The 14294-nt window shown below is 46.6% G+C and overlaps 1 protein-coding gene across 1 annotated transcript in view; it reads left to right on the forward strand.

Moving 5' to 3' along the window:
* The window catches only part of GALNT2 (polypeptide N-acetylgalactosaminyltransferase 2), a 181153-nt gene that overhangs the window by 116179 nt on the left and 50680 nt on the right, over positions 1–14294 (forward strand). The window contains exon 3 of the mRNA XM_047701881.1: positions 402–555. Within this exon, the coding sequence (XP_047557837.1) occupies positions 402–555 (154 nt within the window). The remainder of the gene's footprint in view (positions 1–401; positions 556–14294) is intronic.

Below are 14294 nucleotides of genomic sequence, written 5' to 3' on the forward strand. Positions count from 1 at the left end.
TGTGTCTCTCTCTCTCCCAAAATAAATAATTAGTTAATTTGGACATTATCTCTTTCACCGTATGTGAGGTACGTTGGGGCATTACCGTAATCCCTGGAAAGGTGGGACAAGCAGATATAAATCTCCTCTGTCACAAAGTGTGCGCAACACCGTGCTTACGCAGGCTTTGGTTGGCACAGACTTTTGTTCGCGAGACCACACCTGAGGTCCACGTCTCTGACTTCCAGTGGACAGACATGACAGTGCTCGCTTGGGCTGTTTTCAGCTAGTTTGCTGATGATGATTGCCAGGAGAGGAAGCCCTAGGCACTAATTCCTAAGGCTGCACTGTTTCCGTGGTGCGTGCAGGCCCCCCCGGGCTCATTTCCCCTGGTCCCACACCCTCTGCTCTGCTCCTTGCAGGAAAAGTGCGGTGGCGGGACTTCAACCAGGAAGCTTACGTTGGAGGGACGATGGTCCGCTCTGGGCAGGACCCCTACGCCCGCAACAAATTCAACCAGGTGGAAAGTGATAAGCTGCGGATGGACAGAGCCATACCTGACACCAGACATGACCAGTAAGTACGGAGCTGGGAGTGGGCCGGGGGCCTCACTTGCTTCTTCCCACAGCCCAGTAAGTAGCTTTCACTGGGCCATTCACATTTTCCCGTTCCTCTGGGCAGCTGACCGTGTGTTGTGCCTTCTATGGGTGGTGAAGCTGGAAAAGTTCTGGGGCATACGGCCATGGGACTTCACCCGCGGGAAGTGACAGGCCCATTTGGGATCTGATTCTAGGCTTTTGGATGGCCCGAGGCACATCTGGAGGCTGTGGGTTACTGGCCAGAGCGTGGGAGTCAGCAGGGGAAAGTTGTGTTCCTGCTGTCATGTCCACTCATCACTTGTCTTTTCTAAAATCTGTGCACACACAAGCATCATTTTCCATTGTTCAGCAACTTCATCGACAGGAAGAAAATCTGAATTCTTGCTTATTAGGACAGTGTTAAGTCGGAAATGCTGTAGAGACTAGAAAAGGGAAAGAAACAGCTCAGCAGGGTAGGTGTGAGACTGAGACAGGAGGCACAGGGTGACCTCTGACCACACCAGGAGCTCTCCTCTGCATCCTTCTCTTGATTCTTCGGAGATCTGGGAGCTGCGGGGGGAGGGCACCCCAGGGTTCATCAGGCTTCGCCGACGAGGTCTCCAGACATCCTAACGTGTGTTCATCACCACTTACCAGCAAAGTGATATCCCTGGTCCTTGCTCTGACCTCCCAGCCTTGCTGGTAGGAAGCTCTGATTGGGAGGCTGTTCATACGGACTTCGCTGGAGAATCATCTTGTTCCAGATAGTTAGAGAATAGGCAGCCGCATTGGAGGGCAGCTGTTTTCCTGGGGACTGCTCACTGAGTGACTTGGGGAGTCCTCCCTCTGTCAGGGATGGCACGTCATGGATGTACATCTATTGTGACTCAGACTCTGTGTCTGGGTCCTGGGACTCCAGCCAGAAAAGTCTTGTCCTGTCCTGGTTGGGGGGTGCGGGGTGTGGGGGATGACCGATGCACCAGGAAGCAAGGGGGTACAGCCCCCTGAGGCTTGGACAGTGTGTTGCAAATCAGTGCATTTGGGCCCCTTAGGAGGTAGGAAGGCCAGGAAAGACCCCAAGGAGGGACAGGTCCTGAGCTGGAGGCCTCTGGAAAGAAGGACAGGGAAGAGGCAGGGAGCCAGCCAGGAATCCTGTCGCTCTGGGTGAGCGCCCGGGGATTGAGAGGAGGGTGAGCTGATGAGAGATGAAAGTCAATGACATCACCCATGGACACATCTTACAGTTTGCCCTTGTTTTCTAAGTCCATAGCATATGTGGAAAGTATTTTTTTTTTTTTTTTTTTTGCTCTCCTCCTTTCAGGGGAACGTGACCTAACTGTGTAGGCACAGTTAACTGCCAGGTAGACTGCAGAAGTAATAAGGGTGCGATGTGTGTGTGTGATAGATTGAATGTAGGAAACGCATGACCGATGTGTAAATGTATGTGATACGTAATGTTAAAATCTTACCATTTTTCTAGATCCAGTCCAAAATACTGTTTAATGTCTACTGTGATCCAACCATCCTTTCTCCGGGCAGTCCTGACCCAGCATCCCTGGTTCAAGTCAGCACTTAAGTTAGCACCCTCTCTAAAATAGGGCTTGCTGACCTGGGATCCAAGGACCCTGGGGAAGCCACATGGAGGCTGTGGGACCCTAAAAGTCCCAAAGCTCTGTGTGCCACCCTGGGGCATGGACATGCCTGCCTGTGTCGGGAGAGGTCCTGGGTGCCTGGGTCCCCACCACCAACCATCTCCAGGCTAACTGGCCTGTGTCAGACGCTCCTTGGGACACCCTCATGCCACCCACCAGCCTCGTGGCGCGGGACACAAAGGTGGTCCTCATGGCACAGAGAACAGGGAGGCTCCCGCTGTGTCAGAACTTGCCCAGTGACTAGGAGCAGCTAACTTAAGGCCAGAAAGGGGCAGTGTGGCTTTTTGAGAGAGGCTGGGCCTAAACCCAAGAGAGTGGTTAGAGATCGAGCGGACTCGAGCTCGGAAACCTCCCCTGGTGGCTGGACTCGACTATTTGGAGCCCTGTCTCGACGAGGTGGTACGTGTGTCACTGCTCCGCTTGGGTATGAGTGTTTTTCTCTGGGGCTCTTCTTCCGTAGTCTTTTATTTAGAGCCGCGAGAAGGTGGTGTCTCTCTCGACGGCTCGTCAGGGTCTGGGCAGTGGTTCTGCCTCCAGTGCGAGCCCCTGACAGTCCCCCAGACCATATATAGACAGACGTCCCTCCTTTACAGTTTTTGAGATAGGACTTCGTCCGAACAGGTATTTGACACTTCGGTGGGATGTGTTGGGAGGGCTGGGGGGGCCAGTTTGAGTTCCAGCTACCCTGTGACGTTCGTTTGCATGTGTTCAGGGAACAGCTGGGATGCCTTCCCCATTTGTTTGACTTCGGCTAAATTAAAGTCTGCCCAAGTCCGGCGGATGCCTGGAACTGAGCCAGCGCGCTGTCCTCAAAGTGTGAGCTTGAGGAGAACTGCTCCTATTAAATGTCAAGTTAAGGAGATCAAGTTACCTCTATGACTCCCCTCCCCCACCCCCTGCTGTTTCTCTAATAGCAATTAAGGCATTTGACCTTCTACACAAATGTCACGTTTTTGTTTATCTGCCTCTGCAGTATCCCCCTTGGTCTGGGATTATGGAAACCTTTGGATTCAGCCTTCACTTGGGATAAATCTGAAAGCAGCGGGCATTGTTCATTATGACCAAGGTGTCTGGAGTCCCACAGATCTTGGTCACAATCCCAGACTCTCCAGTTCTTAATTCTGTGGCTTTATCATTTGTACGATAATGTCACACGGTCACCTCTGGTTTCCGTAAGGATTAAACAGAATGTTCACAAGGGCTGGTTCCTCCTCCCACAAGATTTTTTTCAAGGGCCACGTCAGCAAGGAGGCCCCTGACCTTGACGGCCTCCCCTAGGAGTGCAGCCTTCTGTCCGCACGCCAACATTCCTAATCCCCCACGCCCTTGATTTTCTCCATAGCTCATATCACCCCCTACACACCATGCGTTTGACTTATTTACGCCTTCCTCTGTCTCTGCTCCTCAGAATAGTGAGAGCATGCCCGGACGGGATGACTCTCTGCACCCAGTAAGCTCGGCGCGTATGTGTTGAGCCAGTGTATTACTCAGCACAGAGCCTGACATATGGCGAGTGCCCACTGAGTCATTAGTGATATTAACAGTCATAAAAGAATAAAGGAGAGTGAAAGGGAGAGTTTTAAATAGTGGAAATCAGATGAACCCCAAATAATTCCACCATGTTTATGTTCCTCCTGGTCTGGAAAGCACTGCAGTTAGCATCCTTGTTGTCTGTTGTGTGGGACAGATACAAGGGGTCAGGGGCTCAGAGCCTTGCAAAAACAAAAACAAAACAAAACTCCACACATTTGGGTATGTCTTAATTACATTTTTATGTGTATAAAAAAATTCTGTGCCAAAAAAAATACAGAGAAGCAGGAAGCCTCAAAAAGCTTGCCGGGAGTGAAATCCTAGATCTGACATACAGGAAATCCTTAGAAATTAGAAAGTAGAAGCCCATGCTGTCCTTGAAATACAGTTTCTCCAATCCAAAAAAAAAAAAAAAAAAAAAAAGCTTCTCTACCTCATTTAATGTTACTTGAAATCTCAAATAAGCTATCAAGACCAAAAGTAAATCTTAAAAAACTGATGGGAATTTTGAAAGTGCTCTTTCGGACCGTTGGTTTCTTCCCTCTCCTGCCTCTGGGAACCTGTTGTTACTGGCCCAGCAAAAGATGATGCTGGAGCAGCCTGGGAAAGATCCCGATACATGTGCACTGAAGAGGGAGCCAGCAGGACACGCTAATGGATTGGACGAGGGGTGGCGCGCCAAGTTTTATGCTAGAATGAAGGAAGAGACGGGATGCCTTTACGTGAGATGGGGGAAGCTGAGTGGAGCCGCTGTGGGGGGTGCACCTGGAGCTAACGTGTGCACGTGTTCCGTTCCAGACACACTTCCAGATGGATTTGTGTCTGATGTGCAGGAGAAAGGCCTTGGTGGCAGTGTGAATTTGGGAATGGTCTGTGTGCAGATGGTGTTTAAAACCATGCGTTGGACGTCATGTCCAGAGAACACAGACAGAAATAAGGAGAGACCCAAAGACCAAGCTCTGGTCCACCATGGACATTTTGGCTGTAAATGTGAAGCCGGCGCTAACACTTGGAGGATGGTCCAACATGGTAGACCGCTCACTGTTTCCTGTGGGCCGTGAGAAGTGGAAAAGTACTCTTGTTGCCTTTTTAGAGTAAGGGTATGACAAAGCCTTGCCAGCACCCAACGCAGAGGGTTTTGTGGTGTTTGTTTTTGGTTTACATTTGAGTGTGTGTTGTTTTGTTTGCCTCGCAATGTTTCTGATGGCAAAGTCAAGCCTGGAAATCAAGCGCAACCCAAGAAGTTTATAGAATATCGTTCTGTCTGCTGGGGAGAGCTGGAGCTGGTTTGCTTTAAAATTGTTTATAGAAGTAAAATCAAATAAACCTTCAGGGGGAGAAACCTTATTATCTTGTTTTCTTCTTTTCCCTGTCAGCCAAACACCATTCCTTCTCATTTATTTATTCAAGTTGCCGAAAAACGAGAGGTTCTTGGAAAAAGAACAAGTTTTGCTCAGGTTGCAAGAGTTTAACGATCAGAAAGTTTCTCTCTGTGTCACCACCCTCTCCTTTGATCACTAAGTTTAAAAATGAAGGGTTTTGAAACATTTTTGAGTCTAACACTGGAACACTGCTCCTGAGAACCGGGCTGTCTCAACTGCATCCCACAAAGGACCCTTCTCTCAGAGAGAAGTGTGTCCAAGCTGCCCGCCTAATGGATTCATCTGGCAGGCTCTAAATCGAGAAAACACTGTTTTTACTCAGTCCATAAATTAAGAGTTGTAAGGTTTGGTTTGGTTTCCTTCAAGATCATCACCAAAGGGCTGTGTTTTGAACCAGTGTTTTAAGTGTCTGGCCGTGATGCTGCCCAAACACAAAGATCAGGACTCTGGAGGGGGTGGGGGGCGTTCTTCCGTCCTTTCTTTTATTTATTTATTACTATTATTTTTTTATTTATTTTTTTGCAAAATTTCAACAAGAGGGTAGGCCTTTAAGTCATGGGCTGTGCTGTTTATCCCAGCAAGAATGACCACGTTGATGTCCGCTGTTTTAAGAGCAGCCGATCGGGATTAAGGCTTGTGGGGAAAGATACGATCTGAACTTCTCATTGTGGCTCAGTAAGAATAAACAGAGTGGAAGCCAAGAAAAAGTTTTCTACATAAACTCAGCCGCTTGGAGGGATGCTCAGCTGCAGGCGATGGTCATAGGACTCAGGGTTTGATTTTTAGGAGAGCAGAGGGTCCAGGGAAACAGGAGAGGTGCGTCTCTGCAGGGACTCTAGCTCCTCGTGAGTGGGTGCTTGAAGGTGGGGGCGTTCTTAGGCAGGCCCAGGGCTTCCTTGTCATTTCACATTTTTCTTATCAAACGAATGTGTTACAAACACACGCAGCTGACCTCCCGACGTGGTAGCTGCCTCCTCCACAGCCCAGCAGGGCTCAGACCCCTGAATGTCTGGCCACCTGCCTTGCGGATCCAGCTGCACAACCTCTGTCCTGCCGTCCTGGCGTGCTCTAAGTTCAAGTGCCTTGGGGGCATTTGTGGCCAGTGGGGCTGAGGGAGGCTGGCTCAGCGCACCAGCAAGCCTTTAAAGTCTGTTCGATAATCACGATAGCAGAATATTTATTGGGCATTTTATCCGTCATGGCCCGTGCTCGGCCTTTTATGCGCACTGATTGTATTTAATCTGCTAGCACTCCCGCCAAATAGGGAGGGAGATCGTTCCGTGGGTGATGTCATCCACCAGTCTCCAGAGAGCCAGCTCCTGAAAGCTCTGGGGCCTCACCCAGCAGGCAGAGTGGCTGACCCCGTGCTGGCTGGGGGTGGTTTCCCCCTTCGTCCTGCTGTCAGCAAGAGTACCCTTAGGGCGTGGCAGACACTTGGGGTACCCCAGCCCCCACCGAGGCACCACCTGTATCTAGAACCCTGAGCCTCTGGAATTCCAGGCACATTACCATTCGGAGGCCGTGACATTGACCACATTTCCGTGGGGTGGATGGCGAGCTGTGCCTCGGAAGCTGGGCCCCTTGCCCGCGGCCACACACGCTGGTTGGTGGAGGAACCGGGGTGCCAGGTACCTGACTGCCCACCCAGAGTTCCATCTCCAGCGTGGCCACCTTGTCATCGGTCTTCATGGGTGCCTTTCTCCTGCTCCTGGTTTTCGGGCACGAATCCCGGCCTGAAACTTAAATGTACCTAAAAAGCAGTCAGAGCCAGAGACTCAGAGCCAAACGCCTGGCCCTCCGCCAGCCACCTGCTGATGGAGTCCGGAGTCTTCAGTTGAAGAGAAGCAAGGTTTTTGTTTCTCTCCCTCCAGTCTCAGGCTCCCCATAGGAACGTAATGGAAGAACGCGCCCCGTGTCCGTTCCCACCGGAGAGGTGTGGGTGGACAGTCGGGGGCAGCCGGTGGCAAGGCTCTCCGCCACCTCATCCTGGGGCCTGACTTGCCCCTTTGTGTGCACAATTCCAACCACAGCCCTGCCTCTGTTCACCAGCTTCTTTTGTCTTGTGTTTATTGGCTTCTTTTTTATTTTTAGTGTTTTGTAAAACCAGCTCCAACAACAGGCTACTCTTCTTTTCCCCTTTGTGCGTTCCCCTTTTCTGACTATTTGAGGCCTTATCGGCATCTAAAATAAAGAATGCCCTAGACTGGGAGACAGTATAAGGCACAGACAGTGAAGATTGTCTGCTTCTGTTAGCGGCTCTGACAGCCCCGGTGGAGGTCTCCTCTTAAAAGATCGGTAGCCAACATCTTGAAAGCTGAATCCCCGAGTGGCTGTGCACGCACATGGCTCAGTTTCCCTGGCTATGACTCTGGGTTTTAGAGATGGCACAGTCCTAAATGAGTCATGTGATTTTGTTTTCTTTATTCTTTGGTTCCCTTTCCACCAACATCCTGGGACTACGGTGATGAACAGGAAGGTCCTCCCTCCCGGCCCTCGAGGAGTTAGCGGTGCAGAGGGAGAGGCTGGCGGATACACAGTCGCACAGTACAGGAAGGGCAACCAGCCAGCTCAAGGTTGTGTTCCGTTGCCCTCTCTTCTTTGGGTTTTAGACCCGTTATGAGAGGCCGTTATCCTCTGGGCAGCCCGGCCCTTTTATCATCATGAAATGCCCTCTTGACCACTAGGAATGCTTTTGTCGTGCTTGGTATTGGTAGAACTGCCCCCATCTTTCTTTGGCTTAGTGGTTTCCGTTGTCTGTTTTTTCCCGTGCTTTTATGTCCAGCCTTTTTTGGTCTTACATTTAAAGCGTATCTTCTGTAAATAGCAGCTAGTTGGGTTTTGGATTTTTATCCACTTCAATAATCTTGTCTTTTATTGAGACTGTTTAGTCCTTTTACATTTAGTACAGGTTCTGACGCATTTGGGTTTAATGCTAGCATCCCTCTGTCAGTGTCCTCTTCTGGCCACCTGCTCTGTGTTCTTTTTCTTCCTCTTTTCTGCTTCTTTTGATGTAAGTATTTCCCTCTCTATTAGCTTGTCTCATTCTTTACTTAAGAGAATCTAGCGTAAGTGAATAATTGTATTATTTCCCAAACAGTGCATGGGCCTTATAGCTCTTTCTCCCATTAGCTTTCCTCTCTCCTGTTTGATGGTCTCTTTTGTCATATGGTTTCGTTCTCCCTTTATGTGTAACTCCACAGGACATCTTCTGTTTTTTCATGCAGTAAATATCCTTTCAGTTTATTCGCATATTTGTGTTTCCATTTTTCCTCATCTCCTATAATTTTCATTTTTCCCCCAGGACCGTTTTTCATCTGCCTGAGAACTTCTGTTAGTACCACTTTCCTGGCAATAAGTGCTATCCTTTTATGTGTCTGAAAGCACCTTTATTTCACTTTTAGTTTTGAAAAGTATTTTCACTAAATTTAGACTTCTAGGTTGACAGTACTTTGGGCACCTTTCTGTGGTCTTTCTGTTGTCTTCGGGCTTCCATTGTTTCTGGTAAAATATCAACTGTTGATCTTACTGTAGTGCTTTTTTTTTTTTGCAGGCATTTTAACTTTTTCCCTAGCTGCCTTAAAGAGATTTCTCTTTGTCTTTCCTTTTCAGAAATTTCACTGAAATGTGCCTAAGTGTTTCCTTTGTATTGAACCTGTTTGGGTTTGTAGATTTCCTGAATCTGTAGCTTCGTGTCTTTCATAAGTTTTGCTTGTGTTCCATGTTTTCTCTCTCTCCCTCTGGGCCTTAATTATGTCTTCGTTAGAGATTTCTAAATGTCCTTGCCCCTCTTGTGCTCTTTTCCATATTATTTATTCTTTTTTATTCCTGTGCTTTAATCTAAGTATAGTCCTATTGGCCTTCCTTCTGGTTCACTAATTCTTTCCTCTGCTCTATCTGTTTTGTTTTTAAGTCCGTCTGCTGGTTTCTTAATTTTAGTTAATGTTTTTTGTTGGGTAAGAACAAATATAGAAATATTTAAAGGCCCGAGCTGGTGTTTTCATCTCCAAAGAGGAGTTAGTTTTGCTCCTGGAAGACAGTTAAAATAGGGCAAATCACCTGGGTCAGGTCTGAAACTGAGCTGGCATAAAGCTGGGTTTCAGCCTTTCATAGACCTCTTCTGAGTTTCCAGTTCTCTTTTTGTACTAGGAAGTAGCCCTTTGGGATGCCACCTGGAAGCCCAGGATGTTTATTACAGCCCCTTTTCCTTGGCAAGACCTGAACTCCAGTTCTGGGCTCTGCAACTCCAGGCCACCTGCAGAACCTTGGCTTCTGTCCCCACCTGCAAAGCCCTCACTTCTGCTCAGCTTATCCAGTCTCATGGCTTCACACTGCTTGAGGGAAGGGGATCAGAGAACACTGGCCTTACTCTGGGGGCCTCTCTTCTTTCTGGGAACCTAGCCCTGTAACACCCAGCTGCCTCATGAACTCTCCAGCCTTCAGAGAGATTTTTTGATGTGTTTCATCCACAATTTCTAGTTCCTTTTAGTGGGTAGATTGGTCTATACCAAAGAACTTTACAATCACTGAAAACAGGGGAAAAAAAAACAAACAAACCCTGAGTGTCCTATTTAGAATCCAAACTCAGTCTGAATCTTGACAGTTCATAAATTTTGTCCTGAACAGCATTGTCAATCACAAATGAGAATAAGTAGAAATAGCTGTGGACTTGAGTAGTTAATGGCTCTGTCACTTAACTCCCCGACTAAGGTCAGAATAGTCTCTGTAACCTCTGGGTTTCTTATCTGAAAAACCTCGATAATGCATGCCCTCTCCATCTTACCCATTGCTATTAGGCTCGCACATCTGTGAAAGACTTCATAAGCTGCAAACAGCTACACAGATACAGGCTATTATTGTATTGTTATTTTACGTGACCAGCAGCTTGTGTATATGAGAAGTCCGCTTTGAGCAAGGACTGAATTGTTATTCTGTTAAGCTTTACTCTTGATATGTGTGTGCCATTGAGGGCAGACTTTCAGCCTTCTCTGTATGAATGCCTCCGTTGTACTGAGGGGTAAGTGGGTCTTCTCGTGCAAACACGACATTGGAGAGCGTCGCTGTTGACCAAGAACGGCCGAGGAAATAACTTTGAAACGGGGATTCTGCCTATTTCAGAAAGAAATTAGAGCAAGAAAAATGGGGGTCATCAGTGAGTTGTTGGTAAATGAGATGAATCTTTGGGTCTGAGCCAACCCTTGTCTGTTGGCCACTCACTTGAATGTGTTGCTTCACCATCACCATGTAACTGGTAAAAATTTTTCTTTTCTTTTTTAGTAGGAGGATTTTATATATTTTAGGAAATAGTCAAAACAGGATAAACTGTGTTTCAGCCTTCTCAGCCCCTTGGGCTGTATATTTTACTTTTTCTGAAACAATACGATTTCAGAGATTGCTTGCGTCTTTTTGATGAGCTGGAGAGAAGCAGTGTCACCCCTCGATGGCACCTGTGTCCTTACCCATCAATGCCTGCCTGCTCAGCGATGTGACTGACCACTTCACATGCGTCCTGGAGTACTAGGTGTTAGCGGTGGAGCCTATGAGAACCCACATCTCCATCCCAAGCTGTAAAATTAGAAGTACAGACTTTTAAAATAACACGCATCTTAACTATACCGAATCCATTGTGATTTCCTCCATCTGACAGTGATGAGAGAAAAAGAAAATCCACATCTTTGGAAATTTGAGTCTATTAAAAGAAGGAAGTATCCCAATAGGAAAATTGCACTCAGGTTTGAAGTTTTATATTCAGCACTGATTTCTTTTGCCGCTTGCATTCATGCATCATTTAGCAGCCATTTGAGGACTTACTGTGCCACAGGTATTTTTCTGGTCGCTGGGGAAACGTCGTTGAACAAAACTGATTTTTTTTTTTTTCAAATGGCTGCCTTCCTAGAGCTTACATTGCATGGGGGTGGGGGAGGTTAGAAGACAGTAAAGTAAGTGTTAAAGTCAATAACATCTTAAAGGCAATACAGAGAAATAAAAGAAGGGTGGGGTCAGGGAGTGTGATAGTCAAGGTCAAAGGTCCATTGAGTGCTTAGCCACAGCAAAAGAAACAGCCAACAAAATGAAAAGGCACCAACAGAATGAGAGAAAATATTTGCAAATCCTATATCCTATAAGGGGTTAATATAAAAAAATATATAAAGAGCTCATACAACTTAACAGCAAAATATTTAATAATTAATATATATAATTTAATATATAATTTAATTAAAAATGGGCAAAGGACATGAATAAACATTTTTCCAAAGAAGATACATGAATAGCTAACAGGTGCATGAAAAGGTGCTCAGCGTTCCTAATCAACGGGGAAATGCAAATCGAAACCACAATGAAGTATCATCTCATACCTGTTAAAAGAACTGTCACCCAAAGACAAGAAAGAAGAAATGTTGGGCAGGATGTGGAGAAAAAGGAACTCTTGTGCACTGTTGATAAGAATGTAAATTGATGCAGTATGGAGGTTCCTCAAAAACAAAAAATAAAGGGGCACCTGGGTGGCTTGGTCAGCTAAGCCTCTGCCTTCGGCTCAGGTCACGATCCCAGAGTCCTGGGATCGAGCCCCGCATCGGGCTCCCTGCTCAGTGGGGAGTCTGCTTCTCTCCCTGCCCCTCCCCACTGCTCATGTTCTGTCTCCCTCTCGCTAATAAATCATAAAAAAAAAAAAAAAAAGAAAATAGAGCCACCCTATGATCCAATAATTCTCTTTCTGGATATTTATCTAAAGGAAACGAAATCACTGTCTCAGAGATAGCTACACCCATACACCCCTATGTTTCTAGCAACATTATTTATAAAGCCAATACCTGGAGCAGTGTTAAGTGTACATTGATGGATGAACAGATAAAGTCTCTCTCTCTCTCTCTCTCTCTCTCTCTCTCACACACACACACACACACACACACACGCACACACACACGAATATTACTCAGCCATAAAAAAGAAGGAAATCCTGTCATTTGTGACAACATGGATGGACCTTGAGGGCATTATGCTAAGTGACATAGTCAGACAGAGAAAGGCAAATATTATCTGATCTCACATGTAGGTGGAATCAAAAAAAAGAAAAAAAGGAAAGGAATAAGAAAAACAAATAGAAAAAGAAAAAAGATCAGATTTGTGATTACCAGAGGTAGGGGTGGGGGGAAAATTGAAGGCAGATGATCAAAAGATAGAACACCCAGTTAGAAATAAGTACTAGGGATGCGATAGACAGCCTAATGAACTTAGTCAGTACTGTGTTTATTTATTAATTTAGTCAGTATTTTATTAAATAACTAATTATTTAAAAATAATTATATTTTTATATTTTTATTTCATTTATTTTATTTTTATATATTTTTACTTTATATTTATTTATTTAAAAATTTTATTAAATCATTTAGTCAATATTTAATTAAATAAATTTATTAATTTAGTCAGTATGCTATGTTTGAAATGTGCTAAGGGAGTAGGTCCTAAGAGTCATCATCACAAGAAAAACTAAATGTCTTCCTTCTTTCCTTCCTTTGTATCTATATGAGATGATGGATGTCAGCTAAACTAACTGTTGTAATGACTTCACAATATTAAGTCGAGTCATTGTGCCATGCACAGATTATGTCTCTGTAAAATGGGGAAAATATAAATAGGTTATTGGGAAAGGTTCTCACTGACAGGAAGGCATTTAGGCAAAGATCTGAGGGAAGGACAAGGCAGCGTCCTCTGGATAGTGGGGAAAGGGTTCCCTTCAGGGGACATGGCAAGGGAAAGTTCTTTGAAGAGGGAGTGCGCCAGGCACATCAGGGCAGCCAGGAAGCCGGCGTGGCTGTGCAGGGGGAATAGGAGATGTGGCAGGAGTCAGGGCATCTGGGAAGCCTGGAGACTTACTATAAGGACCCTGGGTTTTCCCCTGAGAGAGATGGGAGCCACTGCAGGTTTTAGAGCAGAGTTACATCATCTGAATTAGGTGTGTAAAGGATCCTTCCTTTAAAGGTGGCCATGTTAAGACCAGGCTTATTGGGGGTGTTGTGGAAGATGCAAAGACAGAATCCAGGAAACCCATGGAAGTGACCCTGACAGTGGCTCGGAGCAGGGGGTTAGCAGAGGAGCTGGTGAGAAGTGGTTGGATAATGGATGCATTTTGAAGGTAGAGACAAGAAGGAGGCTGAACGGTAGCCTGCTGAGTGCGAAGGTTGAGGCCAGGGTCCTTGTCTGAGCTGCCTGAAGAAGGCCCTTTACTGCGAGGAGGAGCAGGAGTGCTGGCGGGGGGGCGGTGCCTCCACCAGACTGCCCGAGTTCGAATCCTCGCATTCCCTTGGCGCATCCGTGAGCACCTTGGGCCACTTCCATCAGGTGTAAATTGGGACGATGGTGGTGGACATTTCATGGGACTGTGGTGAAGGGTGAATGAGTTAACCCTTGTAAGTTCCTCAGCACATAGTAGGCGCTACATGAACGTCTACTGTGGTTAGGGAGCAAGGACTGGGGAGACCCTTCAATCCAAGTGGAAGGGTCAAGTGAGCAGTGGAGATATGTGACAATCTGGAATTCAGGGCACAAGCCTTTGGGATTTTGAAACAGTTCTCTGTGGTATTTAAAGCTATTCTGCTATCCATCCCTGAACATGTGTCACTAAGCCCAGAGATACTTCTGATCACAAAAATGGCTTCAGTGTTAATAGGTTTGTTCTCCATGGAATTTTTCTCCCTTATGGTGCTTATTGAATTTCCTCCAGTACTTACACTGTGACCCTTGAAACCAACACCTTTTTATGGTTGATAATTTTTATATTCTCTCCTGTTAAGTGCAAAGGCCAACGTGGTTCTTCCTCTTGGTACTCATATGCAAGTACTACGTTTTAACCCCAGAGAAGTTCCCAGTTGTTGCTCTGAGCTGGAAGGAAAACAGGGCCCTGCCTGTGTGGTTCAGGCTGTCTGACATGGACAGATCCCTGGGACTGTGAACAGCCCACATGGCTTGGAGTACCTTTCTCTTCCTCTGGCCTCCCTTTCAAATGAACTCCTTCCTTTTCTTGCCACCCTCTGCCTAGTCCCTGACTCCTCCCCTCAGACCTGCTGCAAGCACCTCCCTCCGGTGACTCGTGACTCTGGGCATTATCTGGACCCTCCTCCCCAGGCACCACTCCTGCCTGCTCCTTCCCATGCAAGAAGTCACAGAAGACCCTAACA

This window comes from Lutra lutra, chromosome 14 (assembly GCF_902655055.1).
Source record: "Lutra lutra chromosome 14, mLutLut1.2, whole genome shotgun sequence".
Taxonomy (NCBI): Eukaryota; Metazoa; Chordata; class Mammalia; order Carnivora; family Mustelidae; genus Lutra; species Lutra lutra.